Source organism: Fringilla coelebs (assembly GCF_963513975.1).
Source record: "Fringilla coelebs genome assembly, chromosome: 9".
Lineage (NCBI taxonomy): Eukaryota > Metazoa > Chordata > Aves > Passeriformes > Fringillidae > Fringilla > Fringilla coelebs.
The window spans coordinates 4,834,310-4,861,413 of NC_140067.1; the positions used below are offsets into that span (position 1 = coordinate 4,834,310).

Below are 27,104 nucleotides of genomic sequence, written 5' to 3' on the forward strand. Positions count from 1 at the left end.
GATCTAGAGATCATGAGCAACACTGTAATAAAATCACAGAAAAGGCCTTTAAGATCATTGAGTCCAGCCATTAACCTGAGCTGTAAGGCCACCACTAACCCGTGCCCCCAGGTGCCATATCCACTGCCCCTTAAATCTCTCCAGGGATGGTGACTCCATCACTTCCCTGAGCTGTTCCAATGCCTCACAACCTGTCTGATGAAGAACTTTTTCCTAATATCCCGGCTGGGGGAGGGGTCGGTGGGTCGAAAGGAGTGGAGCTGGGGCCGGTGGGATAAAGTAGAGTGGGGCTGTATCTGTGCCGGTGCTGATACCGGTGTTGGGATGCCGGGGCTGATGCCGGTGGGATGCTGGGGCCGCTCAGAAGGAGCGGGGCTGGGATTGAGGTGGGAGAAGGTGGGATACCGGGGCCGGTCCAAAGGAGCGGGGTCGGGATTGAGGCGGAGGGTGGGATGCCGGGGCAGTGGGATACCGGGGCTCGTGAGATGCCGGTGCTAGCTGGGATGCCGGTGCCGGTGGGATGCCAGAGCGGGTGGGATGCCGGTGCCGGTACCGGTGGGATAGCCGGGCGGATGGGATGCCGGTGCCGGTACGATGCCGGCGCGGGTAGGATGCCGGTGCTGATGGGAAGGAGCGGGGCCGGGCCTGACGCGGCGGGGGCGGTGGCAGGCGGGGCCGGGCGGCAGCAGGAGGAGCAGCAGCGGAGCATGGCGGAGGCCGAGCAGGACGGCGTGTCCGGAGCCCCGGCGGCGCCGCCGCGGTACCGGGGAGCGCTGCACCCCGACACGTGGGAGCAGGTAAGGCGGCGGGGCCGAGCGCGGGGCCGGGCTCGGGGCCGAGCTCAGGGCGCTGTGTGCGTGTCCGTCTGTCCGTCCGCAGGAGCTGGAGGCCATCCCCATGTTCATGAAGCGCTGCCCGGCCGAGATCGACGCGGCGCGGCAGCCCGAGCTCGCCTGCCTGCAGTCGCTGCTGTTCGACGAGGAGCGGAGCCCCGCAGGTGCGCCCTGCCCTGCCCTGCCGTGCTCGGGTGAGCCGCCAGCCCCAACCCTGCCCCAGCCTGACCCCCTGCATCCCCGCAGAGCTGGCCAGGATGTACAAGAACGAAGGGAACGAGTACTTCAAGGAGAAGGACTACGGGAGAGCGCTGGCCGCGTACTCGGAGGGGCTGCGGAGGCGGTGCGGGGACGCCGAGCTGGACGCGGTGCTGCTCACCAACCGGGCGGCCGCACATTTCCACTTGGGTAAGGGCTCCGACCGCCTGGGAACGTGGCTCCGCGCTCCAGAGCTGCTTCTCCGCCCCGTTTGGGGTTTCCTTGTTGTTTGTTTCGGTTGTGTGATCGCTTATCCGTGAGAAGGAGGCGCCTTGAAGCCTGAAGAGCCGGCTTGCTTCAGCACATGGGTGCGTGCGGGGTTTGTTCTCTGCTCCTTCCAGCTGTTACCTGCTGCTCAAGCCTTGGCTCCAGGGCAGGGCAAAAACAGTGGGGTTTAGGATCACAGACTAGTTTGGGTTGGAATTGATGGGTGATCTTTAAAGGCTGTCTGGTCCAGCCCTTCTGTAAGGAGCAGTGACATCTTCAACTAAACAAGTTTGTTCAGAGCCCTGCCCAGCCTGGCCTTGAATGTTTCCAGGGATGGGGCTCCTGCCGCCTCTCTGGACAACTTCTGTCAGTGCCTCACCACTCTCATTGTCCAAAATTTCTTCCTTATATCTCCTGTAAGTCTACCCTTATTTAGTTTAAAACCATTACTTGATCATCTTGGAGGTGTTTACCAACTTTAATAATGCTGTGATTCTCTTACAGCTACCACCATCCTACCAACAGGAAAGATGTTCTGGCCCTTTTAATGCTGCTGTGTGTCGTAGCAGGGAGGTGACCTGCTCACACCACGTTATTTACTCTCACCTGTATGATTGATCCCTGTCCTTTCACTTCTTTTTCTTAATTTGCTCCTTTTTTACCCTCCTCTCACCTCGCTGTGATTGTAGGAACAGTGAATTACAGGGTCTCTGCATAAACCTTTTTGTCACCTTGGTGTCTGGTTAGATTTTAAATACAAGTGAAGGATTTAAATAGATTTTAAGTACAAGTGAGCACTTTTACTTGCTTTACAGGGAACTACCGTTCTGCTCTAAATGATGCCATCCAAGCCAAAAAGCTGAAGCCCACCCATCTCAAAGCCATCATAAGAGGTGAGAGTTAAAGCTGCTGTTCCTGCATGGAGGACCAAGAGTCCTTTCCAAACACTTGGCTGATGTTGTCTTTACTGATTGTGCTGTCATTGTTACCAGCCCTGAAACAGGCTGTTGTTACTTGTTGCCTTGTTTTCTTGCCTGTTTAATAATTGTGTTTATAAAGCTTCAATTACTGTGAGTGGGCATCATATTTTGTTTCTGGACAGAATTTATTTCAGAAAGGGAAAGCAGTTACTGGAAGAGATATCTTGACTTGTTGTTGCTGTTTCTCCCCAAAACAGAGCTCTGCCTTTTGCTTTGCATTTTCAATCAAAATATCCTTTTGTTCTTCATCTCCTATATCTATCAGAGACACTTGACCCATTTCTGTGGAGTACAGGATAACTTTTCCTGTTTTCCACAATACTCTTTTTGGGGGTTTGTTCTTTTTTCCCCACTCCGTGAAAATCCCCCTTTTATTTTTCCTAACAAGCCAAATACTGAAATGATCATTACAATGATAAAATTTTGTTTGTAACAGACACTTCTAGCATAGTTCTGCTGATTTCTGTGACTAAGTGATGTAAGAACTGATTAAATACTTTAAATTTTCTTCTCAGCTGACCTGCTGTAAGTTTCTGGTTGAACATGACCACACAAGACAGAAATATTTAGTGCAGAAGGCTTAATGCTGTCTTTATAATCACCACTTTTGCAGCAATTGTACACTGACTCCAACACTGGAAACTTAAAATATTAATCCTTCCAGGAGCTCTCTGTCACATGGAGCTAAAGAATTTCGTGGAAGCAATAGCATGGTGTGAGGAGGGCTTGGAAATAGACTCAAAAGAGAAAAAGCTCGTGGAAATGAGAGCTAGAGCTGACAAATTAAAGGTAAGGCTGAGGGCAGCCTGGCATGTGCAGTGTTGTCTCTTGGGGATCCCTGGAGGGAGGGTGTCCCCCAGGTTTCTCTGTGGTGTGGTGTCCCCAGGCAGGATTGAGGGGTGCTTCCATGGGCTGTGTGCTGGGGAAGGAGCTGGGGGGACCTTCTTGGGGCCCAAAGTGATTTCTGCAGCAAGAGAAAATGTCAGGGGAGAGCAGTGGTGGGCACTGAGCTGCTCTGTGTGACCTCAGTGCATCCTTTTCTTACCTGTAGCGGACTCAGGAGCGGGATGCCAGGAAGGCAAAGGTGATGGAGAGCAAGGAGCAGTGTCAGAAGGAAATTTTGCTTGCTGCAATAAAGGTGAGTCACTGAGGGGGGCTGGTTACGTGTGGTTTGGGTTTTTTTTAAGAGCTCTCTCATTTTTCTCTAAAAGTTGGATCTTATACCTTGGCTTTTAAGGACTGGAGCAAAAAAGAATTTGAGTTAGAACCATGATTCTCCAGGTTTGCATGGCTCTAGCCCCACCTCCCAGCTGTCTGTATTTCAGGTAACAACTAATGCAAAATGCAGACCCAGTGTTTGGAGATGGGCTGAGTTTTGTGAGTGCTCTGGCTGCTGGGCTGCAGCATCACATCAGCCCAGTGCACCTGGCTTTCTCTGCTGCCCACATTAATTCTGTGGAAGAATAGAAGATAACTGTTCAATAAGGTACAGGAGGGAATCAGTCCTGGATCCCCTCCTTCCTCAGTGGATTTTGGGGCTACATTAAAATATTTCAGCCTCTTACATACAATCAGATCTCCTCTGCTGTTGCTTTTCCAAGGAAAAGAGTGAGCTTTCTTCAGTTCTCTGAAAGAGTAGATGTTCTCAGGAGCTGGTGTGTGTTGTTGCACCCTGTAGTGATGCCTGGCAGGCCCCAGAGAAAAGGATTTTAGATGCACCCCTTTCCACGTCTTTTCTCAGGCTCTTCTCTCCACATGTGGGTTCCTCTGGATTCCCACCTCTCCTCATTTGTTTATGGATATCTGGCTGAGCTTCTGGATTCTACTGGGAAGTCCAGTCTGATACTGAGGGAAAGCTTTGGAGCTGACTCATTACCAAGAAAAACAGAATTTGACCTTTTACTGACTGCCGATTTTTTGTTCTTATTCTCCCCACCAAAACTGTTGGATTTTTAGTTGGTTTTTGGTCTTTCCCCTCCATCCCCTCCAGGAAAGAAATATCAAGCTGGCTCTTGAGCCTTCAGATGAAGAAGAGGAAGTGTCAGATGGCCTGGCTGAGATATCCTTGGATGGGTTCCACTCTGGCAGTGCCTCGGGGGCCAAGGTGCACTTGGATGCTGATGGCAGCCTGAGCTGGCCTGTCCTCTTCCTCTACCCTGAGCATGAGCAGACAGATTTCACTGTGGCTTTCCATGAGAGCTCCAGGTAACTGCACTGCCAGCAGCATTCTTGCACTTTTGGGCAGCTGAGAGCAGGCAGCAAGTGAAACCCTGCCATGCTGGAGCAGTCCCAGATGTCTGATCACACGGCTGGCCCTGATTTTGATGGCCTCCTGAGCTCCTCTCCAGCCTGAATTATTCTGTGATTTTCCTAAATTCATGCTGCAGACAAACACCTTTAGGCAGGGTGGCTGAAGGGGCTTGCAGTGCAATCACTCAGGCCAGTAATTAATTAGTGGCCAGGGATACCTGTGACCACACGTGTGGATTTTAGAGATTCATTAAGGTGCTCTTTCAATTCCCTCCAAATATATCTCAGAAAAAAAAAGTTAAAAATGATGAAAAGCTTCCAAAGGGGACCTCCCATAGCCAGCAGAGACCCCAGAGTTCTCCTCAGGGCCTCCTGCAGATCTGACTGAAGTGCTCCAGACCTTTCAGACTGAATTCCACTCAGAATTCCACTCTCCTTGACGTTAACTTCAATTTCTCATCTTGTGGTGTTAAACAGACTTGGAATTTGTAACTTTTTGTTCATTGGAAGGTACATTCCTTACATTCCTCAGATCTGTTAATAAGTTTAGGACTTGAAATTACAGTGCAAGCAGGTTGGTGAAGTTGTGGTACTTTTATGGTCGTGTTCACTGTGCTTTTTTGGGCCTAAAGGAAGTGGAAATGGATTTTTAGGACAAACTGGCCTCCCAACACTCCTCAAGTACCAAAATAAAGAAGCCTTTGACACACAGACATGTTCTCATCACTGACGGGGTGAAGCATGGGACTGTGTCAAAGGAAAATCCATTTTAGACAAAATGCAGGGTGTTTATTTGACATCTTTTTCAGTGTGAAAATGTGAGCTTAAAACTAATTTGTTGTTGCACTGCTCAAATTTGAAGCCAATAACCTGAGTTACAGGGCCTTGGATTTATTGGGAAAGTGAGTTTGAAGGGAAGGAACTATTGGTGATCTAAAATTACTTTCAAATCTGTTGTTTAATTTGCTAATGTATTTTTGCCATCATTCAATTGCAAGCGCACAAGTTACTGAAGCTGAGCACTTTGTCTAAGCTGACCAAGTGTATTTTGGCTTTTAGGTTTATTGATCATTTAATGGTGATGTTTGCTGAGCTGCCTCCTTGGGATTTAGAAAAAAAATACCTTCCCAACAATCTTGAGGTGAGAAGTTTGACTTTCCTTCAGTTTCAGGGTTGTTGTGTTGTGGGGTTTTTTTTATTTCTGGAGTGAGAAAGTGCACAGCTCTGAGGGTATGAAAGTGTTGGCATCTGTTTACCTTGCACAGATGGGAATCAAGAGAGCTTATAACCCTCACTTATAAACTCAAACATTGTCCACTCGTGCTGACAGAATTCACTGATGGAAATGGAAGTTGTCTTCCACTTACACTGTATTTGACAGAAGGTATTTATAGATATTGCTTAGATTCCACCTTTGTAACAATAATTAAGATTGAAATCATCAAGCTGATAGGTGGCCTGGTTTTTTAATTGTGTCGTGGAGTTGCTCAATACAAATAAGAAAGTATTATTTTAAAAAGAATTTCTTTTCAGAATTAAGTGGAGTTACTTGAGTACATAATCAGATCTAGATAATATATCTCTATTAACACTTTAGCAAAGGAGGGTTGTGAGTTGGTGCAGCAGGTTTTGAGAATTTTTCTGAAGTTGTACATAGAAGGACAGGAATGTTTATTTTTCATTTTCCACTCCAGTGTCATCTGTGCCAGTCAGCAGCAGCACAACCCTGTGTACAGTGAGCACACAGGTCCAGAAGGACAGTGGCTGTGTACTTTTCCAGGTTAAATCCTGTGTGTATTTACAGCCTAGGGCACCATTGCTGGATTTTAATCTCTTAAATCAACTCTGTTTTGTTCAAATACCTCTAAACCCACTCAGTTTATCTCATAACATTGCTGCATTTCACCTGTTGAAATGCAGCCCTTAGATTTGGATTGATAGCCTGTGTATTTTGCCTTCCTGCTGCCACTGCCAGCAGAGCCTAAGCTGGTTTATACGGGGAGAACTTGGAATTCACACAAATTTTGAATTTTGCATCCAGCAGTCAGGTCCAGCTACAGAAGTTTGATAAACCCCAGCTGATGTTGGTGTGCTGTTACTGGGCTTTCAGCAGCTTAGTGCTTTCCTTCATGTACCTTGGGCATTTAATAACCTCCCCCCCCCCCATTTTTTTTCCCAGCTCTATTTTGAAGATGAAGAAAGAGAAGAAATGTATGAGGTGAACCCAGAACACACCTTGCTACAAGTGCTGCAGCACAAAAGGTGAGGCTGTACCTGTCCATGTCCAGGGGAAAAGGGCAAAAAGTATGAGCCTTAAGTCCAGTTTGTTCTTAAATAGTCCTAACTCTTCTCTAACTTAATAGTCCTGCCTCTTGAAGGTATTAAGCTGTGTAGATGTTGTGCCTGGCTTTAGCAACTTACATGTGTTTTCTCAAAAAAAAAAAGAGCAGCTCTTTCCAGGCCTGGATGGAGATGGGAAAGGGAGCTGGGCACAGCTGAGCAGCACAGAAGAGCTATTCCAGATCCCATCTACACAATACTATTTAAAAAAAAAAAAATTAAAAAAAAAGAAGAAAAAGAAAAAGCAAAACAGGCAGCAGCCTCTAAAGAGCATGTTGAAGGTTAACAATGCTCTGGCTGTTCATACTGCTGCGTGAGCAGCCCCTGGCGCAGCACGCAGCGCTCCTCTGCTCTGAAACTGCCTTTCAGGAGTTGTGCTGGTATTGAGAGAGGAGGGTTTGCTGTTTGTGAAGCCAGAAAGCTCCTGTGCAGCCTGTGCTGTTGAGTTGCAGCATCTCGTAGCAGGCTGGAGCTGCTGCACAGCGTGGGGGGCTCGGTCCGTCGCAGCTGGAGCGGGATCTCTGTCACTCCATAAAACTCTGTAGTGTCCATAGGCCCTCGGATATCAGGCTGTAAGGGCAGCTGCAAAAGAGCCCTCCTTCCAGGGGGAGAGTAACAGCTGCCTTAATTAAAAGAAGCTGTTGGGAGAGGAGTTGATTCATAAAACTCTGCTCCTCAGATGTGCTTAGCCCCAGCTCTGAGAGGCTCTGCTAATCAGCACAAAATCTCTGTCCCAGCCTTTGGGAGGTCAGTCTTTATGGGGCTGGGCAGGAGGCACTTGCTTTGCAGGACACTGGGCCAGCTACAAGGAAGCCAAGGACTCCTTTTAATCTTTGCAGGTATTTTGTCAAGGCCGGGACCCCGACGGTTTTGGTGTTTGCCAAGCGTTCTCCTTTCTCTAAGAAATACTTCTCTGGCAGGAAAGTGCATCGACTGTAATGAGCAAGAAAGAAACAAGGAACCCTGTGCAAGAGGCTGCTGTTTGTTAGCCCAGCCCCAGGCTGCAGACTTCTGCTTGAACAAAAATACCTTGCACTCTTTCAGGGGAGGAAAATAATCTTGGCACACAGGGACACTTCCAGGGGAGCAGCACAGGAGAAGGAAGGGCTAACATGAGGGGATTATTTGTTTAAAAAGGGAACCCAGCTGGCTTGCAGAAGGTCTCCTCTATGATAGGCTGCATGTGGTTGTGAAATAAACCTGAAGCAGTGCCAAGCACTGGCTGTGGCTGCAGTAAGAGCAGCTGGGAATGTACTTCCTTACCTGAGACAATCTCAGATCTGCTCGGGGGTGGGCTGTGGCTGCTGGGGTTCAGCAGCAGTGGCCTGGGGAGGTACCTGCCTGTTGCAGCAGGGTGGATGCTGTCAGGTTCCTGCCTGGGACTCAGCAGCTGCTGTTTTGTCCCTGCTTGGCTGTGCTGGTGGCCAGGCTACAGCAGAGCTCTGTGTTTGGAGCAGTGTTTGACTGACCCTTTTGATACCTTACTGAATGTCCTACAGAACCTGGAATAAACATGGCTATTTTAAGTAGACTGACTTCTGCCTAATGAATGAGACAACAGTTTGTCTCACCTTGTGAAATACCAGAGAATGACAGACACTGATTGTAAACCCCAACATAACCCCCTTATCCATTACATTAACTGGTACAGCCAACAGGAAGGGTCTTCTGCACTTCTGTATTAGAGTTTGGCTTTTAATCAGAAGTAATTCTCAGTCTCTCATTTCTTTTCTGCAGGAATGTAAAATGTCTAAAGCACACTGTAGCTTTAGAGACATCCAATGTACAGGGCATCAGAAAGCTGTTGGGCCATACAACACTCCTGCTTCCATCACAGAGGCTGGCTACAGGCAGCTCTAGAGAAAACATTTCCATTTCACTATTCCTAAATTTCAACACAGCCAGAGTCTCTCCACCCGAGGATGCTGCAGTTTAATGCCCGAAGCTGGGGGTTCCTTTACAGCGGGGCAGGAGGGGGTACCACCAGCTGGCAGTGCCCTCAGAGGGCAGAGAGCTGGCCAGCCAGGTGGTGCAGGCTCAGCCCGTTGCACACGATGCACAGGAGGTTGCAGAGCGAGGACAGAGCGTGGTGGAGGGCGAAGCGCCGCGCCAGCCGCCTGTAGCCGGGCTGGGAGGCACGGAGCTGCCGGCGGGGCTCGCTGGCTGCCAGCCCCAGCTCCTGCCCCAGCCCGTGGCTGCTCTCCACCCGCTGCAGCTCGGCCACCAAGTCAGAGGCCACCCTCCCGAAGCACTGCGTGTTCAGCACGGAGGCGGCGACGCACACCAGGAAGATGATGATCTGCGGGGAGCGAAGCCACCCCGCGTGCGGTGGGTTAAATTTGTCCCCCTGGCTCGCTGCAGCCCACAGGGGTGCTTGTGGGCTTCTTTTAGCAGTGTGGGGTGTCCGTGGTTTGCAAGCCAGCCAGAGGAGCGGAGGAAGGGGTTTGGGCTGTGTGTGAGGAAGGGGGAGCTACCTGGGTCTTGTGCTCCGCGCCGAGCCGCTCGCTGGGGTGGGACATGGCAAACAGGGTCAGGTTGAGGAAGGCGCAGGTGGAGCTGATGTGGAAGTAGTAGGGGAAGAGCTCCCGCTGGATGGAGCCGAAGGTGTGGCGAGGGAGGTGCCTGCTCATCACAAACCCTGTGAGGGGAAGGGCGGTGAGTCCTGGGGCAAAGCCCCCTCCCCTGTGCCACCCCCCTGGGCAGAGAGCACAGCACAGCCCAACCTACCGGCCACGAAGGTCACCCAGACCTGCATTCCCCAGGAGGTGGAGAGGAAAAGCAGGTGCAGCAGTTTGATGGTGTTGGAGGGCTCCGTGTCACCTGCCATGGCGTCCTGGATGAGGACAGGTCCCTTCATGTCAGCCGGGTCACCCCCAATTCGGTGTGGTTGCTGCTGTCACCTTGCTGCTCGCAGGGCAAATGCAGTTCAGGTTCACAAACCTGCCTGCTGAGGAGAAGCTCTGGAGCTGGCACAGCCCCGTTCCAGCCTCACCACCACACACCCAGCCGGGCTGCAAAGCCGCTGTTCAGTCCTTTAATATCTCAGGGCAGGGCACTGCGTCAGCACCTGGGAGCCACATGGCTGGGGTGGACTTTTGGCAAAGTCCAGCCAACGCCCCGCTGACCCCTGGCAGCAGGAACGAGCAGAAAGTCAATAAAAAGGGGAAGAGAAAAGCTGTGACAAATACACCTGCCCACGCTGTGGCCACCAGAGGCCTCTTGGCCGGGGGGAAGCCCCCTTGTTTAAAAACAGCCACAGCTTCTGCACTGTTTAACCAAAAGCCTGGGACTCAAAGGAGCAGGGGGGCTCCCAGGCTCACCCCCCTGCCCCAGACCCTGCCCAGGAGCATGGGCAGGGGGTGGAAGGAGGCTTTGAAGGAGCTGCCTGATCCACTGCAAGGAGCGCTCTGAAAATTAATTAAAACAAAGCTGCTGGGAGTAGCCCATCAATACTGCTGCCTGCAGAATTCCTCCTCCTCCTCCTCCCCTCGGCTGCTGCCTCGGGGCATGAATTACAGCGGGGCTGGCCTTGAGAGAGACACTGCCGTCTAATTCTATCCCAGCCCCGAAAAGCAGATAAATATGCCCTGCATTGTGATATATTAGCTCCATGTATTTATTTAGGCATCCATAAAATCAGGTCCTTAAACCTTCTCATGATGGCAGCACACCGGGGAAAGCACCCACAACCAACCTGGAGTGCTGGCCTGTAAATCCCCAGCTGTATTCATGGCCTTTTCTTTTCCTAAAGCTTCTTGGTGGTTTTGGGATTTTTCCCTGCTCCATCCAGGGAAGGCAGCCGTGGTTCCTTAGGTGTGGCTTTGTTCCCTGCATCATCCTGGGCCGGAAGGCAGTGCTGGGCTCTGCCAGCAGCCAGCACAGAGCCCTGCTGCTCCCAAGGTCCCAGATCTGCCTCTCCAAATGCTTTGGAATGAGCAGCCAAGAGCTCCAAGGAGTTTTCATGCAAAGAAGCTGCAGCTTGGAAGGTTGCTCAGAGCAGGGGGTAATTCCCTTGGTTTTTTAAAAGGGATTAAGAAAAATGGTAGTTGATTGCTGGATTGGTCCTGGAGTGGTGCATTTGATGGGCAGGGCAAAGAAAGGGCTCTGGGAAGGGCTGGAAGGGCAGTCACCAGCAGGTCCCCCCCTCTCTGTGGGATGAAGCAGAGGTGCTCCAGGGATGCTCTGAGGTGCTCCAGGGATGCTCCAAGCTGCCCAGCCCTGCTGCCCGTGCCCCGAGGGCCGGCAGATGCTGCAGGGCTGCAGTTTTCATGCAGAAGCACAGAGCACAGGAGGCTCTGCCGTGCCCCCAGGTCACTCCTGCTCCATCCCCCTGCACCCCCGGGACCCAGCCAGGCTGGAGCCAGGGCTGACGGGGCCTCCCAGCAGGAAAAAAGCACAATGCTTGAGGAGAAGGAGAGGTCAGTCAAAGTTTAATGTTCAGGCAGATACATCATCCCCTCCCCTTAATCAAGCAGCAGCAATTCCTAACGGTAAGTAGGAAGGATGGCTCTCGTCCCGGTGATAAAAAGGCAGGATTGCTCTGAGTTTTGGGAGATAAGAGGGCTCTATGAAAATTGAATGTTTTGTACCATGTTCAGCCTAAGGTGGCTTTATCTTTTGGAGGTTGGGGCCCAGCTGTGCCAGGCCTTGAGCTGAGATGTTTATGATGGGAGATAGAGCAGAGATTAGGGGTTTATGGCCACAGCCAGCCCAGGGCTGGGAGCCACTGCCTGGTGGTCACAGGAGAGGGCAGGAGCTCCTTCTGCTTATAAACTGGGTGGGGAATTTGGGACTGGGTGCTGCAGAGGGACACCTGGGGTCCTGGAAAAGACCCCGGGGTCATTTCTGGCACCCCATGGCCTCACCTCACCCCGAGTGCAGCATCACCATCACCTGCTCATGGTTAAGCTCTACAAAACCCATCCTTGGGGTTAAGCACAGGGCTCTGCAGGCAGAGGCAAGGGCACAGCTGGCACCTGTAGAACCTGCTGTGCCCAAAGCTCTGCGTGCCTCAGGGCTTCCAGGGCTCGCTCATTTTCTTCCAGAAACCTCAGTGCCACTAGAAGACCTCTGGCTGTGTGACCCAGGAAAGCTGTGTCCCCTGTGCTGTGCCTCATGAGCACCACCTCACTGTCACCCCTGCTTCATTCTAGTGCCCTTCCCAGAGCAGCCCAGACTTAGGAGAACAAGGTTTGGCTCTGACTTTTCCTTTTTCAGCACCTCTGAGGCAGTTTGGGGTTTACATCTCAAGGTGTTGGTGCACCCAGCAGAGGGGGACCAAGGAGGGCAACACCTCCAGGCAGTCCCCAAAAGCCAGGGAGCACCTCCCCTTTCCTGCAGCACAGTCCTGCCTGGAAGGACCTCACCTCCACCTGAGCCCCAGGTGAGCTGTGGGTGCAGGACCCCTGCTCCAAGCTCACCACACAGCAAGCTCCTGGAGCAGACACTCACCCAGAGCAGATATGGATGTCTGTCCTTTCAAAACACTTCCATTGCTGCTGATGGGGTGGGATTTCAGCCCAGGAGGAGCAGGGGCTCTTTGCCAGCCCTGCCCAGGAAAAGGAGCAGCCCTGGGGAGAGTGGGATGTTCCACCAGCCACCCCTAAAGCAGGGAGGGGTACAGCAGCCACCCCACATCACTGTCCCCTCTCTCCCTCTTCTGCCTCCAAAGGAACCAGTTATGCCCCACTGAGAACTAGCGAAAAAAACAATCTGGTTTGGGAAGATTTTGGATCATACAAAGATTCAAGTAGCGTTAAGTGAACTAGAAAACCAAGTCCTGTACATCAGCTTATAAAATTTCTAAATAAAATTAAAAAAAAAAAAAAAGGAAAGAAGAAAAGGAGTGACACATCAGTGCAAGGGATGAGGTGGGACAGTAATGCCCCTCCACCCCAGCCCCCAGGGAGGCAGGGTCTGGGTGCCACCATCCCACGTTCCCTTCCACCACAGAAGCGTCCCCTCATCTGTCTGTCCGTCTGTCAGCAGGGGGCCGTGGCTCTAGAAGTCCTGCAGCCGTGAGATCAGGTCCTCCTTATTCTTCAGCAGGAACTTCTCACAGGCCTCGAAGGTGGAGCAGATGTCGGAGGACAGTCCCGCCACGTTGGTGGTGACGTAGGTGAGGTACCCTGGCATGGCCTGGTTGTAATAAGCCACCTGCGAGGCACAGGACGAGGTCAGCAGGGGCACAGGGGAGGGAGGAGCCTCCCCCCAAGGTGGGAGCACAGCCACAGCATACACAGCATATCCCACCTTGCTCATCTCCTCTGACTCTGGCCAGATGCAGAAGCCGGAGCAGAGCGTCTCCCCGCGCGTGAACTCGGCTCTGGCGGGGTGGGTGGGCAGCGTCACCGAGCGAAAGGCCACCACGTAGGGGTCCCTGGGGACGAGAGAGCCCGGTGAGCTGGCACAGCTAGGGGGGCAGGGAGCAGGGGTCGGGCTGGGCACTCACCCCTTGCTGCAGGGCTTCCGCCGGGAGGCCAGGATAACGAAGTCCTGTGGTTTGCTCTCGTTCCTGAGCTTCTGGCTCACCACGTGGTAGATCATGTCGTCGTCATCGACCTTCTGGACAAGCTCAGCACTCCTGTAAGGGAAGGGGACCGGTCACAGAAACTCTGCTGTGCCCCTGAATCTGGGCCTTTTACATTTACAGCCCACCACCAGACCCAAAATATCTGGGGGGAACCCAAAACAGATGTTTGCTCCAGCAAAGCACAGCCATCAGCCTGGATGGAGCCCGGACAGGGACACACCGTGAGGGGTCTCTAGGAGCGAGCAAGGCGACACACTGGCTCCCAGGAAAGCCCAAAGGGATGCTCAACCACAAGGCTGGAGCCTGGGGCTGTGGTTTTGGGAGGCTGCAGCACTCACACGTAGTGGCTGTCCCACTCGTGCCGGCGCCGCAGGTTGGAGAGCAGGGAGAAGGCTCGGCTGGCCGGGATGCAGACGGACATCTCGATGCGGAAGGACAGGAACTTGTCCTCCTCCAGCGTGTACATCCGCACCTGGGGGAGCACAGGGCACAGCTGGGACTTGTTCCCACCGGGGCTTTGGGGCCAAGGCAGAGGGGACGGGGTTTGGTACCTTTTCCTTCTCTCTGGCGAGCGCCCAGTTTGCTTTGGCCACGAGCATCTTCAGCGCAGAGACATTGTTGTAGCTCAGATAAACCTGGGGCAGGGGCAGCATGTCAGGGGCAGCAGGGGGAGCAGGAGGAGGAGCAGGAGGCAGCAGCTCCCAGGGGGGATCGTCCTACCTTGTTGCTTTGGTCCCAGGGCACGGAGAGCGGCACCTCAGTCTGTTTGCAGGAGACGACGTATTTTCTGCAGCAAAGGAACAGCTTCCCTTATGAGGGGACACAAAGCACCCCCAGACTGCCCCTGCCCCCAGAGCTGAGCCCCCCTCTCCTCCTTCCCCATCCCCACTGCAAACTCGCTTTGCTGCTCACCGGTCCAGCCGAATTTTTTTCCTAGCACTGGCTTCTCTGTACCTCCTTTCTCCATCCTGACAAATGGGAAAAGGCAATTAAGTTAATAGGAAAAGGAGGATGAAAAAAATTAAAAACACACACTTTTGGGAGTGGGAAAAACACTCAGCAGGGAAGAGCTGGAAGGTGAAGCCTCTTGCTTGCCAGCTGCCACCCTGGCCACACTGCAGTGATGGTCAGTGATTAATTGTGAGTTATTTCAGCATTGCCACCATGCTATGATCAAGTGATGGGCACTGGCACATTAGGGAAAACCCTTGTTGTGGCTGCAAACCTCAACAAAGCCCCTGAAACAAAAACTGTGTACCCTAGCACCTGCAAATGTCCTCTCCTGGGGAAACAAAAGCCAAAAAAAGAAGCTTATTTTGAAGAAAGTGCTGGTGTGGTGTTTTAAAGTGGGTAGGAGGAGGTTACAGGGGCCCAACTTTGGCCATGAGATGATCTCCATCAGAGCAGGAGATCCTAGTTTTAAAGCATGAAAAAAATCAAGGAGCTGGACAAGGATCAGCCCAGGAGAAACTGAGATGCATGAGTGTTTGCTTTGCTGCTGTGCTCATGCTACAAATTTCTCTAAATATTTGCATCCCAGCAAATTATGGATTAGGATGCTTTGAAAGGTACAAAACAACCTCAACATTCCTTCCCTTAGATTATAAAAAGATGATCTGGAATTTGCAGGCAATACTCTGCTAAGCCCTGCACGGCTAATATATCCCCATCTCTGCTCAGGCAAGTGGTTTATTTTATTAGTTACACCGAGCAACCAATTCCATCCATTTGCTACTGAGCAATCGCATTCCCACCACCACAAAACTGCCCTTGCTTTGCCTGAATTCGAGAGCCCTCGGGGGCTGAGTGGCATTTCCCCGTGCCTCCAGGCTGGGGAGAAGCCAGCCCTGCTGGTGCTTACCCCGGGCTCGGGTGCCACCATGGGCAGCGTGCGGGGATGGCCCTCCTGGTCCAGCACCACGAAGGTCATGAAGGCGCTGTTGATGTGCCGGCGGCTGACAGACATCTCCTGGCCGTAGGCTTCAGCACAGACCCCCACCTCCATGCTGCCAGAGAGAAGGGGTGAGGGAGCAGAGGGGTGAGGGAGCAGAGGGCAGGAAGGGCAGCCCCAGCACTGGCACCCACCTGTTCTTGAAGGCGTTGTTGACGATGGCTTTGAGCACCAGGCGGTCTCCAACTTGTGAGGGTCCCCGAAAGTGGAACATCTCGATGGCCCTCAGCGTGGGGTGAGCGTGGCACAGCCGGCTGTGGGGACAGCTGTCACCCCCCCAGCCATGGCCCCACGCCACGGCAGCCCCACGCACCCTCCCCGACAAGGAGACCCCAAAAAATGTCACCCCTGGATACCAATGGCCAAAGAACAATGAGCCAACGTCAATGAGTGTGAACCTTTCCCTGGGGTCCCTCAGCACCACACACCTGTGGGACTCCCTGTGCAGTGCCACCCAAGGGTGACATGCTGGGCACCATCCCTTTGGAGGGTCCCTACAGTCCAGCTGTGGCCAGACCCAGCCGCCCGTGTCCCCTCCCTGTCCTGGCTCCATCTGGGCTAACGGCTGCGCTTTGCTAACATCTCTTTTGGGTCCCCCTGACCCCCTTGTCGGGTCACCTGGCTGCGATGGTGGCCACGTTCTCCATCCAGGCCATGATCTGCCCCCCGAAGGTGTTGCCCTGGTGGTTGGCATGGGGAGGCAGCACCAGCTCCACGCTCTCCACCCGCGTCCTTTCCGCCGGCACCGCCCCGCTGCCGTCCCGCGTCTCCAGCTCTGCCAGGGGGGACAGCAGGGCTCAGTGTGCTGTGTGGCCACTGGGACCCCTCTCCCAGCACCCCACCAGCCCTTGTCTGTCACCCTGATTTTTAAAGTTTTTCTAAGCCTTCTGACGTTTACATTCTTGTAACGAACTTTCTGACACACTTTCTGTAAATAACTCATTGTTTCGCATTCTTTTATGGAGGGGGAGAAATTTGATGGACTGCTGATTTGGAGAGGGTGGCACTGTCACCCTCCAATCCACTGCCACTTTTGGAAATCTGTAAATGTTAGAGTCAGAAAATAAAAAGTCCCTTTTTTTCCTTGGAAAGAGCAGCGAGTCCACGTCGTGTTGTTTTGTGTCCTATAGTGACACTTGTCCCTCTCCCCACAGCTGCCCTCCCCCTCCATCAGCACCCCAAAACCCCCAGGCCTGGCAGTCTGGGATGCTGGGGCTGATCCCTACCCCACCATTCCCAAACCTCCAGGTGGTGATTCCCCACCGTGCTGCTGAGGAAGTGGGATGTCACCAGTGGGTGTCAGGGCAGTTTTGGAAGCAGACAGGGCACGGTACCGGTTTCCTGGGGGCTGCTGGTGAGCAGGTCCTTGAGGGTGTCCTTGTGCGCCAGGCGCATGCGGCGGCGCTCGGCGGCGATGCTGTACTCGATCTTCTCCTCCTCCGTCTGCGGGGTCAGCGGCGCCAGCCTCACCTGCAGAGGGACGGGGCAGGGTGCAGCCCTGCTGGGGGACCAGCAGCAGAGAGCAGGTGCCCTCCATGCCCAGAGCAAGGCTCAGAGCCACCCGCCCACCGTGCATCCCCCAAGCACGGGACAGGGGATCACTGACCCATGAAGAAACAGCAGCTGCCATGATGGGAAGCTGAGCCCAGCCCAGCCTCACAGAGGGCATTTTCGTACTGCCACTGCATAAGGAAGGCTACAGAGTCCCCCTGGCCACCAGCCACTGCTCACCTTGCTGCCCATGGGGCCCTGTGCCACGAAGGTGGCGTACGCCTTGCAGATGCTGCAGTGCTTCCCGCTGCACAGGTCCTCATAGCTCACCTGGATGCCCACCTGGGAGAGGGCACAGCACCCCTGAGAGCTCTGCTCCCCAGGGAGCCACATCCCACCACGCACCCCTGGCCAGAAATGAACACATGGGATTAAGGCTGGGAGTTGTGGGAGGATTTGGGGATTTGGCCATGCAGCTGGTGGGGACGGGCACACAGCAAGGGGGATGGGGCAGGGGCACACACCAACCTCCATGCTGGAGTTAAAGGCTCGGTTCACTTTGGCTTTGATGTTGACAACTTGCCCGACGCTGAAAAACAGGAAGAGGAGAAAGGGTGTGGGGTTACAGGGGGACAACAGCGAGCAAGCAGCTCCCTCTGAGGTGCCACGGCATTCCAGCTCACTGCCCGCTGTGGTGAGGCTTCCTGGGACTGTGGGACATGCCAGACGGCCAGCAGGACAGAGGGACAGTGAGAGCAGTGAGATGTCAGCCCTGAGCAGCTGTGTGCAAGGGGGTCCCCAGGTCTGGGGTGCTGCCAGGACACCCGAGGGGGGCAGAGGTGCCCGAGGCTTGCTTGGCACCCCTGCCCATGAGGGCATGCACGTTCCTGCCAGAGCAAACGGCTCCTCCAGCCTTGCATCCACTGTCCTGCACACAGGACCAGCCACGGGGCCTCCCCACAAGCAGTGGATACCTTGGGATGCTGCGAGGTGGCAGGGCCCAGCCAGGGGCATTTTGTACCATCTCTTAAATGAAACATCTGCTGGCAGCAAACTGCCTTTCTCCTCTGTGCCTTCAGCAGGCTTCAGAGTACACACACAGACAGTGCAGCCTGAGCCACTCCAGACTGGTACCCACGGAATGAGCAAATTGGACTTTTTAGTGATGCCAACAGCAGCCTTTACCAAATACATTTTTAAATCAGGAATATTCCTCATTCCCCAAAAGAGGAAACTCAGTGGAATAATAAGCCCTGCAACCACCACTTCTCAAAACCCTGTGCCCTCACACGTGCCTTCAGGCTCCAAGTGAGCTCTGTAAATGTCACGCCCTGCACGTTGGCTCTGGCTGGAGCAGGAGTGGCAGGAGCTGGTGCCTCTGGCTGTCCCCAGCACGGACCCTGACATGCCAGAACGTTAGCAGGGTTAGGTGAGCAGCCTCTGTTCACATGCCATGCCTGGTCAGTGGGGTTAAGGCTCCCAACTCACGGCAGCACTGTGCTAGGCTGGCTGCTCTAGGGCCAAACACGTCCGTACCCGACAGCGCTCCTCCCGTGCCGCTGCCCCGCAGGGCTTGCAGACGGCTGGCTGGGGCAAAAAGAGACAGCAAACGTGGGGAGAGGGTTAGAGGCCATGGAAGCAGCCAGATGGATGCTCTGGATGGGTCTGTGGCGAGGGGCATGCAAGGGCAAGGGGCCAGGCAGGCAGACTGGCAGCCCCACATGTCTATATATAGCCCTAAAAGAACTTTATCTTCTCTGTCCTTATCAAAAAGTAGAGGCCAGTGCCATAAATGCCACACGAAGTCCCACTCAAGGGTACGTGTGATCCTCCCCAGAGGCTGCACTTCCACACGGCAGGGCACAAGGATGGGGACAATCTGCTGCCCAGCCAGTGAGTTTTAAGCCAGTAATAATTTGCGGTCTTCTCCCCACCTCTCCCCCACAGCACAAGGGCAGCAGAAGGCACAAACAGCCAGGAAGGAGATCTGACACAAAACTCCTCCACCTTCCAACAGCTCTACAGGAAATCCCTGCCAGGCCCCTTGCTCGGAGCCTTAAGCTGGACCACAGCAAGTGGGATCCGAGCCAGGAGCAGCACAAATTCCCTGCCCCCTTGGAGCAGTGCCCAGCTCATCCCCGAGGAGGGACAAATGCTTTGCAGGGCTTGATGTAATGCCGTGGAGTGGGCTTGGGGCTGTTCTTCCCTGCTCCTGAAACCCATGGGGAAAAGTTGCCCCTGGAGCAGGGCATCAACCCTCTGCCAGCAGGAGATGGCACCATGGCTGCACCACATCCCCACGCTGTGGATTTCTCATGGAGCTGAGCCCCAGGGCAAGGGGCACCTCATGTGGGAGGACAGAAGTGTGAGTTCAGCATTTCCTGGGAATGACAGTAAAACCCAAGACTGAGTCACACCTCTCAGTGCCAAACAAATCAGCTGACAGCCAGAGACCCCAGTGCCAGCCCTGGGTGCCCACACTGGTGCCTGCCCCAGCACAGCAGGGAGTGACTGGGCAGTATGGATCCTGTACTGCATGGATCCCATATGGCAAGGCAGGAAGTGCTGGGCAGCATGGATCCTATATTGCATGGATCCTATATTGCATGGCAAACCCCCAGGGAGCCCCCTGGAATGGTACCCAGGTGGGAGCAGACAGGCACAGGGGGTGTGGGGGCTCTGAGTAAATGTGGGTGGCAGTACCTGGACTTACTGGGGGTACAAAAGGAGGCGACTGCTTCGGGAATACGGGGTGGGAATGCTCTCAGTACTGGAAGCCTGCGGAGGATGAGGATGGAGCCCTGGGAGGGTTTTTGTCCCCTCTCATCCCACCCTCATGTCAGGAGAAACATTGTCCCCTGAAACACCACATCCCAAAGGCTGCATGAATCAGAGGGGGCAGCTCTGTGGGGCAGCACCCAGGGGATGCCAGGGCCAGCCTGGCATGGAATTTTGAGCAGGCACTGCCCAGCCTGACACACCCCACCAAGCCGGGAGCACCCGCTGGGTGGGTGAGCCCCACCGCGCCTCTGCCACCCACATGGCCTCTCCAGAGGCACGATCTGCAAGATTCCAGCTTTCCAGAGCACTAAATCAGGGCTGTTTCCTGAACAAAGCCAGGGAGGAGCTGGCGTTGGGGGAAATACCGGGAAGCCAACGCAGCAGGAGCTCCCCAGGCGAGCAGACGGCGGATAAATCAGAGCAGACAGCCCGTCCGCAGCCCGGCAGCCTCAGTCCCCGGCTGCCCTGCGAGCCTGGCACTGCCACTGCACCTCCTCCTCCTCCTCTCCCAGGCACGCTGCTCCCCGCTCCAGCTCCAGCCCCTGCCCAGGCTGCAGCGGGCAGATGGGAAAACCCCCGTGTTTGCCTGCGCACGCCGCGCCAGTGCGCGCAGCATTTACCTAATGGTGTGCTCAAAATAGATATCGTCCATGGAAGCCGTGACGCACGGGCAGCCAGCGTGTCTCTCGGCTGGAAAGGAAAAACAAACTGCATCAGCAACCTGCAGCAGCGTGCTGAGGCTGCCAGGGGCACGAGGGCTCCTCTGCCCCAGGCTGGTGACACTGGTGACATCCAGCCAGCGTCCCTTTCCCTGCCGAAGCCCATGGCTGCATTTGCAGAGGACAAGAGTGGGATCTGGGGTTTCTCCACCCACGGCAGCACAGGTTTGCAGATGTGTGAAGGTTTGGAGGGTGTGCTGGTGTTTGCCTTCCTTCCATGAGTTTGCAGCTGTGGAGATGCACCAGCAGCTGATTCCATCTCCCTACACAGCAAGTATTTCGAAGCTGCCCTGCAAGCGCAGCTTTCCCTTGGGACTCCAGGAACCTCAGACTGCAAAACTGCTCTGGGAACTCCTTCCAACTGCAGAATTTCCCATTTCCCTGTCATAACCTCCCCATGCTTGGCTAAGCTGGTGAGCTCCATTGCTTGCCGCTGAGTGGAGGAGCTCAGCCCACTCTGGCTGCTGCTGGGGTGCCACCAGCCTGCTCTCCCCATGCCCTGCACAGCAGGCAAGGAAAAGGGCAGCACTACAGATGAAGCAGGATTTTGATCTGTCCCCAAGCCAGCATGCATGCTGCAGTGCACGTCTCCTCCCCTCCTTGTCCTGCTCCTCTTTGCTCTCTAATTACTCAGCAAAACGGCGTGACGTGGGTCCCCAGCTGGCGTCACTCCGAGGCACACACGGTGCTGGACTGCCAGGGATGCTGCCAACGAGCTGGCTCCTGTGGATCCTGCCTGCTGCCTTCCCTGGCAGCCCAGCAGGACGGGGGCTCCAGAGGGAGGAGATAGCTTACAGGAGGGAGAAGATGGCTTACCAGAGGAGAGGATGGCTTACAGGAGGGAGAGGATGGCTTACCAGAGAGGCAGGCAGCCGTGTCGATCCACTTGAGCAGCTGGCCGGTGCTGAGTTCCCCGCGGTGGTTGGTGTGGCAGGGCAGCACCAGCTGGCTCATCTGCACCTCGGTGGGGTTGCGGGCAGCCGAGGGGCTCGCCATGGCCCCCGGCGCCTCCTCCCGCTCCCCTGGCTCCCGGGCACGGGGTGGAGAGGTCGAGCCCTGTGGGGCACAAAAGCTCCGTTTTACCCCAGTGGGAAGCAAATCCCCTGAGGGAACAGTGACCCGTGATGACATTCCCCACACAGAGCTGGGAGAACCCCAGCCCTGCACAGCCCTGGACACCACCAAACCCACCCAGCCCTTGCCAAAGACAAGGTGCCTCCAGCTGAAAAGGAAATGATCCCTCTAAAAAAAGCTCCATGGAGATTATTCCAGGTTTTCAGGCCATTTATCACCCAGCCCTACTGCTCTCTCCCAAAAACCAAGAAAAACCCCTCCCAAAGTTAATCCCTCTTCTGGGAAGGAGTTTTTCTCCTTGACAGCTTCATTTTTAGGGTGCTGCAGCACAGGGTGGGTTTGCTCTCCGGGGGCTGGACAGCGCTCCACACCTTCCATCAACACTCCCCCTTCACCAAAGGAAGCACTGGAAGCTATGTGGTACAAGCAGCAGAGGAGGAGCATCCTCAGTTTGGGGTCATTTGGGCAGTGAAATATGTTCCTTGCTGGCTTGTCCATTTGCTGGGCACAGAGCAGCTCCCCTGGCAGCGCAGTGGGAAGCAGGGTGGGAGAGAGAGGAGGCTGAGGTGGTGCTGGCAGGGAAAACAGCTGATGAGAGATGTCAAGTGAGTCGTGTTACACAAGGGGTGAACTCAGTTAGCCTGGTGAGTAACTGAGGAGACACCAGGAGCTGTCTGGGCTTCGTCAGAGCCCTTCCTTCCGCTTTCTGCTCCCGCTGCAGCTCCTGCTCTCAGCACTTGTTGCAGGAGTCCCACTGCAGCAGCTTCCCTGCCCTTTGCTTTGCCCGGATTCTTTAAAGATGGGTTTATGCTGAAAACGAAGCTTTCCCGACTACCCTGAGCTCATTGCCTCTCAGAATAACATTTTTCTCCAGCGGGTCTAACCTCTGTTTCCATAGCTACTGGTACACGACATCCCGGGAACGGGAACAGCGCAAACCTGCCTGGGCAGGGCCGGCAGCCAGCGCACCGAGCCCGGCCGATGGCACAGGTGGGATCCCCCATCCCACAGTGAGAGCCACCCCCGGCCACCAGAGCCCCTCCAAAGCCTCCAAACCCCCGTGTGAACCTCCCAGGCTGCTCCCCAGCAGCAGAAGCGCCTCCACGAGCAGCACAGAGCTATTTTGGGAAGGCAGCAGGCTCCGGGGTACGAGCCAGCAATGTAAAGAGCTCCAAAGCCGCCTGCTGCAGCGTGAGCAGACAGCCTGGCCCGCCATCCCGACGGTCATCTTCCCGGCGTTTGACAGCTCTGGATCTTAGGGAAGAAGCTGCTGGCTGTGGGAATGTGTTGGGAGAGGATGCAGCCAGGTCTGTGCAGCTCCTGGCACAGGGTGGCGTCCCCCTGGCACAGCCTGGGTTAGTAGCTGGCGGCACAACGGGAGCCACGGGTTAGTTGCACGGCACGAAGGGTACCTGGAGGCCATTGCAACAGAAGCTCAAGATGTCTTCAGGGACTATAATATTCCCCTTGACCATTTTTAAGAGACACCTGGAAAGGAGCAGAGCGGCTCTGGTTACGGCAGGACTGGCAGAGATGGGGGCGGCTGTTTCCCGGTGGGAACAAGGCAGAGTGTGTGGTGGGTTGTCACACCCTGTCCCCACATGCTGACATCCCTCCCACACCACTGACCCCTCGCCAACACCTATCAGGGGGCTGTCAGAGCAGAAAGGGAGAAGGGCAGGCCTGGGGCAGGTGCCTGCCATTCCATGGGAGTCAGGTCCCACACTCACCAGCCCAGATGAAAGAGTCCCAGCTATTTCAGGGAGCTGGACCAAGCACACATTGGAGGGCTGTGGCCAACCCCTCAGTCAGTGATGCTGTGTCAGTGTTGCTACATGTGACAAGGACTGTGCCTTGAAGCTCCCCTGGCCGGAGCAGTGACACCGCTGCAGTCACAAGACAGCCAGGAGGGTATTTTTGGCAGCAGGCAGGGCTGAGGCTGCCATGGGTGGTACTGGGGGCAGCAAATGGGAAGCACCCGCCTCCAGCAGTGCTGCTGTGCCCTGCCCCAGTCCCTCTGCCTGCGAAGCCCTGGCATTCCACAAGGGCATCGTGTGTCCTTGGGTGCCTGCAGGCTCCCAGGCCATGTGCAGGGTGACTGTGTCCAAGCTGGACAACGTGGTGGCATTGCAAGGAAAGGCAGTGTGGGAGCTGCAGCAAAAAAAAAATAAAAGTGGAAGAGGCTTCATATTTACAGTTTGCTTTTAAACACAACTCTGCCGGGTCCTTGGCATACCCCCAGCTTCCCAGCACACATCCCTCTCCCATGCAGCTAAAACCAGGCTGCTGGAGGGAGCAGCTCTTTTCCCAATGTATGGGACTGACTGATTTTGGCACGGGGTTAAAAAAGTGGAAGCTGTAGGTTTGCCTTCTGCACCATCAGGAGCTGAGGCATCACATGGAGCGCACCCAGTGTGGTCAGAACAAAACAAGACACAAACAGGAGCCTCTTGCAGCCTCCCACCCCTGCTCCAGCAGCACCAGGTTTTGCTTTCCCCAGCCCCATGACCTTTTCCCTAGCCCCATGACCTCTCCAGGCCTGTTATTGAGGTTTGGGAGCTTCCTGATGGCTCACCTGCCCTTGCAAGAGCCCGCTGCACGAGTTACTCTCCTGTTTAACAGGATGGGTTTGCTGCCCAATGCAGGCACAAGGCGGTGCCAGTGCTGGGGGTGGTCCTGTAACACCCCACAGCCGCAGCCAACAGCTCCAGAGGGACATTCCTTGGAAACCCAAACCTGCTGCTGGCTGGGCAATCGTGTCACCTTGTTCCCTGGGTTGCGTTAGCAGGAGGGGGAAAAGCACCCAGAGCTGTCTGCTTTGCATCATCCCCCTGCAGCTTCCCAGGCAGCCCCAGCCCACACTCCCAGCCCGGGGAAGGGGAGCGCCCGAGACCCGGAGCCATCCAGCTGGTGGGTATTTATGGAGTATTTGTTATGGAAACCGAGCCAGCAAGTGTCTGTCCTCATTAAAATCTTCAGCCTCACTCAACTGTCACATTTTTAAAGCTGTTGACTGATGCAGCCCTCGGGTCACCATGGCAACGGGATGCAGTACCCAGGCGATGATGCTCTTACTCTGTCACCCCTCGAGTGACCCACTTCTACCCAAAAAAAAAAAAAAGTTTGCATTAGGGAAAAAAACCCTTCCAGCAGAATATTTTTCTTGCCTCCTGCCACGCTCACTTCCTGTGCTGCTGAAGGCGTAAGGAGCCCACAGAGCAAACCAGGGAAGACTCAGAGAGAAAAACAAACACACCAACAGCCCTGCAAATACTGGGGAGAGGGACCCCACGGCACCCCACACCTCTCCTGTATCCTGGTAGAGGGGTGTCTCACAGCACCAAAACACCCACAAGCTCCAGGAAACGTTTCTGCTGTGAAATTCAGTGCTGGCCACTTCAGAAATCGCCAGGGGAGCACCACTGTGCACGAACCTCCATTGCAAGCCCTCGTGGGTGCCACAGCTCCCCGGGATGATGCTGGGCAGAGATGCAGGAGAACAGCTGTTCCCCCAAATCCTTGAGCCCACTGACAGCAGGGTGTTTGCTTCAGCCACCCCCAAGACAGTGGATGAGAGGGAGAGACAAGGGTGAAACGCGGTGGGGGTCCCAAGTGCTGGCCTCTGGGGGGAAACTGGGCAGAGCAGGGCAGCCTCACACCTTGAGCCACCCTCAGCTGCGCTCAGAGCTCTCTCACCACCCCACTGCCACCTCTCAAATACCTAACCCCCATTTTCCCTCACCTGGCTCTGTCTCCTACCCCCACCCCAGCCCCTGGACGTAACCTGACCCCTCCCTGGAAGTATTTAAAGAAAAAAGGTGGGAGATGGTGGGGAAGAAAGCGGCGACAATGGAGTTCTCATGGCGGATTATTGGTGTATAATTGAGCAATATCCATGGTAACAAGCAAATCTGCACGCGTTAAAAAATTACCCTGACCTACTTTGGGAAATTCTGCCATCTCGACAGGGCAGTGAGGGCTGTCCATCCCCCGAGACCCAGCCCGCCAGTCCCACTGCCAGCAGTGACAAAGCCCTGGTGCCAGCCAGCAGCATTGGAGATGCCCAGCACAGCCCAGCTCCACCACCCCATGCCCACCAGGATGGAGCAGGGTCCCCAGCTGCTGCTCAGGATGTGACTCTCAGGATGGGACAAGAGGGGTCCCATTTGCCAGGTCACAGCATGGAGAGGAAACACATCAGCTCCCTGCCATGGGTCTCAGGCGGGTGGCCAGCCCAGAAGAAAGGCCAGGACACGCTGCAATGGGTATTTTTGGGACCACACATCATGTTTCCTTAGAGTACATGGAGCAAAGCAAGGCACGGGGCCAGGAAAGTGCAAACCAAGGGTCAAAGGCAAGAGTGGGACACAGGATGACTCCTCTTACAAGGGGCTGATGGTTTTCCAGCCATCACCCATGGGAAGGCATCACTCAGTGTGAGCACAGCGGGGACACCTCCAGCACCCTCACAGCCCTCTCCAGCACAGGGTGAAGCCCCCCCAGCCCCAGCCATGCCCCCAGCCCCAGCCATACCCCTGCCCGAGTGCTCTTTGCAGCTCCCATCAGGCTCCCAGGAAGGCTGGTGCTGGTTTGCCGGCACAGGGGCGAAGTCCCCCGGGGAGTGCCAGGGACAAAGGTCTGGCTCCAGTGCAGGGGGAGAACAGAGCCATATGTCACCCCAGAACAACTGTAAACACCTCCAGGGCCAAAATTCACACGCATGGGGACACCCAACAGCACCGCCCAGCCCAGGCAGCTTTGCCCTGCCACCCACGGCGTTCCCAGGGAGGAGATTGCCATAACATCAATACCACCACGTTTCAGACCACCACAGCTGGAAACCACCATAGTGCAGACCAAGCTGGTGCAAAGGTCTACACCCTGGTGGTCTCTGCAATGGGGGTCACCACGGCGGAGACCACTGGAGTAGGAAACACCCAGGTGAACACCAAGGCGATGTGGTGGCCCCCACCGTGGTAGTCACCATGGCCAAGACCACCTCATTTGAGGTGGGGTGGAGACCACCGCGGCATGGTGCCACCCACCCAGCCTGCCACACTGCCCCCACCAGCCCCAGCACAGCCCTCTGCCCTCCCCATGCCGCCACCATTCCCAGCAGCCCTGTGCCCATGCTTCCCAAACATCCGCCCCTACTTTTAAGTGAAAAGAAGCCGATTCAAGCCAAAGCCCTCGGCACTCCTCCTGTCACACCCAGAATGACCTGGGGGGGTTTGGTGTCCCCAGCTCCCGCCCGCTGTCCCCGCTGCAGCCGGAGGATGCCACGTCCCCGTGGACATGTCGCCAGTGCCGACCACGATGGAGCAGCAGCACGGCTCGCTGCTAACCCCAAAGGCAAGAGAGCATCACCCGGGTGAGCAGGGGGTCACAAGGGGCTTTCACCCCACATCCTTCCCCCGGAGCAGCCGCCCAGCGCCGACGCGTGCCAGGACAAGCCGCCGCTCCACCGCCGGCAGTGGGCCAACAGCTCCGCTCACCCAGCGCTGGCGTTCTCCCCCTGATCCCCATGGTGCCCAGCTCCCCGCAGCCCTCACCTCAGCCAGAAGAAGCTGAGCATTTGCGGGAGGTGTCGAGGCGACGGCAGGCTCGGAGGAGAAGCGTCCGGACACCTGCGGGCGCGGGCGTCGAGGCCAGGCTGGCGCGGAGCCCTGGGACGGGGCCAGCGCACAC

The 27,104-nt window shown here is 55.2% G+C and overlaps 3 protein-coding genes across 6 annotated transcripts; 1 reads left to right on the top strand and 2 right to left on the bottom strand.

Moving 5' to 3' along the window:
- The first annotated feature begins 682 nt into the window (after positions 1-682).
- Positions 683-8,364, top strand: TTC4 (tetratricopeptide repeat domain 4). Its single transcript, XM_084211650.1, has 10 exons — positions 683-797; positions 880-997; positions 1,080-1,241; positions 2,114-2,191; positions 2,943-3,067; positions 3,330-3,416; positions 4,269-4,483; positions 5,588-5,669; positions 6,708-6,790; positions 7,708-8,364. The coding sequence occupies exons 1-10, from the start codon at positions 708-710 to the stop codon at positions 7,805-7,807; spliced, it is 1,140 nt and encodes a 379-aa protein (XP_084067776.1). The 5' UTR covers positions 683-707; the 3' UTR covers positions 7,808-8,364.
- A 503-nt stretch (positions 8,365-8,867) lies between these two features.
- On the bottom strand, positions 8,868-9,725 carry TMEM205 (transmembrane protein 205; the record flags this gene model as incomplete). The annotated part of the gene is made up of 3 exons (XM_084211440.1): positions 8,868-9,167; positions 9,343-9,506; positions 9,596-9,725. 3 exons carry the CDS (start codon positions 9,723-9,725, stop codon positions 8,868-8,870), a joined length of 594 nt encoding a protein of 197 aa, XP_084067566.1.
- Positions 9,726-11,289: 1,564 nt separating this feature from the next.
- On the bottom strand, positions 11,290-27,084 carry ACOT11 (acyl-CoA thioesterase 11). Of its 4 annotated transcripts, none has more exons than XM_084211707.1 (18): positions 26,969-27,084; positions 22,829-22,904; positions 21,200-21,398; positions 20,244-20,313; positions 18,379-18,429; positions 17,371-17,431; positions 17,083-17,184; positions 16,686-16,821; positions 15,970-16,126; positions 15,486-15,605; positions 15,262-15,406; positions 14,313-14,368; positions 14,121-14,187; positions 13,952-14,035; positions 13,739-13,872; positions 13,320-13,451; positions 13,121-13,247; positions 11,290-13,024 (listed from the first exon to the last, which is right to left on the bottom strand). In XM_084211707.1, exons 1-18 carry the CDS (start codon positions 26,989-26,991, stop codon positions 12,869-12,871), a joined length of 1,896 nt encoding a protein of 631 aa, XP_084067833.1. In that variant the 5' UTR covers positions 26,992-27,084; the 3' UTR covers positions 11,290-12,868. The 4 variants fall into 4 exon arrangements, with proteins under 4 accessions (XP_084067833.1, XP_084067834.1, XP_084067835.1 ...); XM_084211708.1 differs by lacking the exon at positions 26,969-27,084 and adding an exon at positions 23,147-23,217; XM_084211709.1 differs by lacking the exon at positions 18,379-18,429.
- Between the last annotated feature and the right edge of the window lie 20 nt (positions 27,085-27,104).

Bases quoted from the DNA above. Each gene is read 5' to 3' on its own strand.
- ACOT11 (XM_084211707.1), bottom strand. From the start codon at position 26,991: ATGCTCAGCTTCTTCTGGCTGAG. The intron at 22,905-26,968 runs GTGAGGGCTGCG...GCTCCTTTCCAG, and splicing joins CTCAGCTTCTTCTGGCTGAG to GTGTCTCTTAAAAATGGTCA. The intron at 13,452-13,738 runs GTGAGTGCTGCA...CTTCCCTTACAG, and splicing joins GAGTGGGACAGCCACTACGT to GAGTGCTGAGCTTGTCCAGA.
- TTC4 (XM_084211650.1), top strand. From the start codon at position 708: ATGGCGGAGGCCGAGCAGGACGGCGTGTCCGGAGCCCCGGCGGCGCCG. The intron at 798-879 runs GTAAGGCGGCGG...GTCCGTCCGCAG, and splicing joins ACCCCGACACGTGGGAGCAG to GAGCTGGAGGCCATCCCCAT. The intron at 3,417-4,268 runs GTGAGTCACTGA...CATCCCCTCCAG, and splicing joins TTTTGCTTGCTGCAATAAAG to GAAAGAAATATCAAGCTGGC.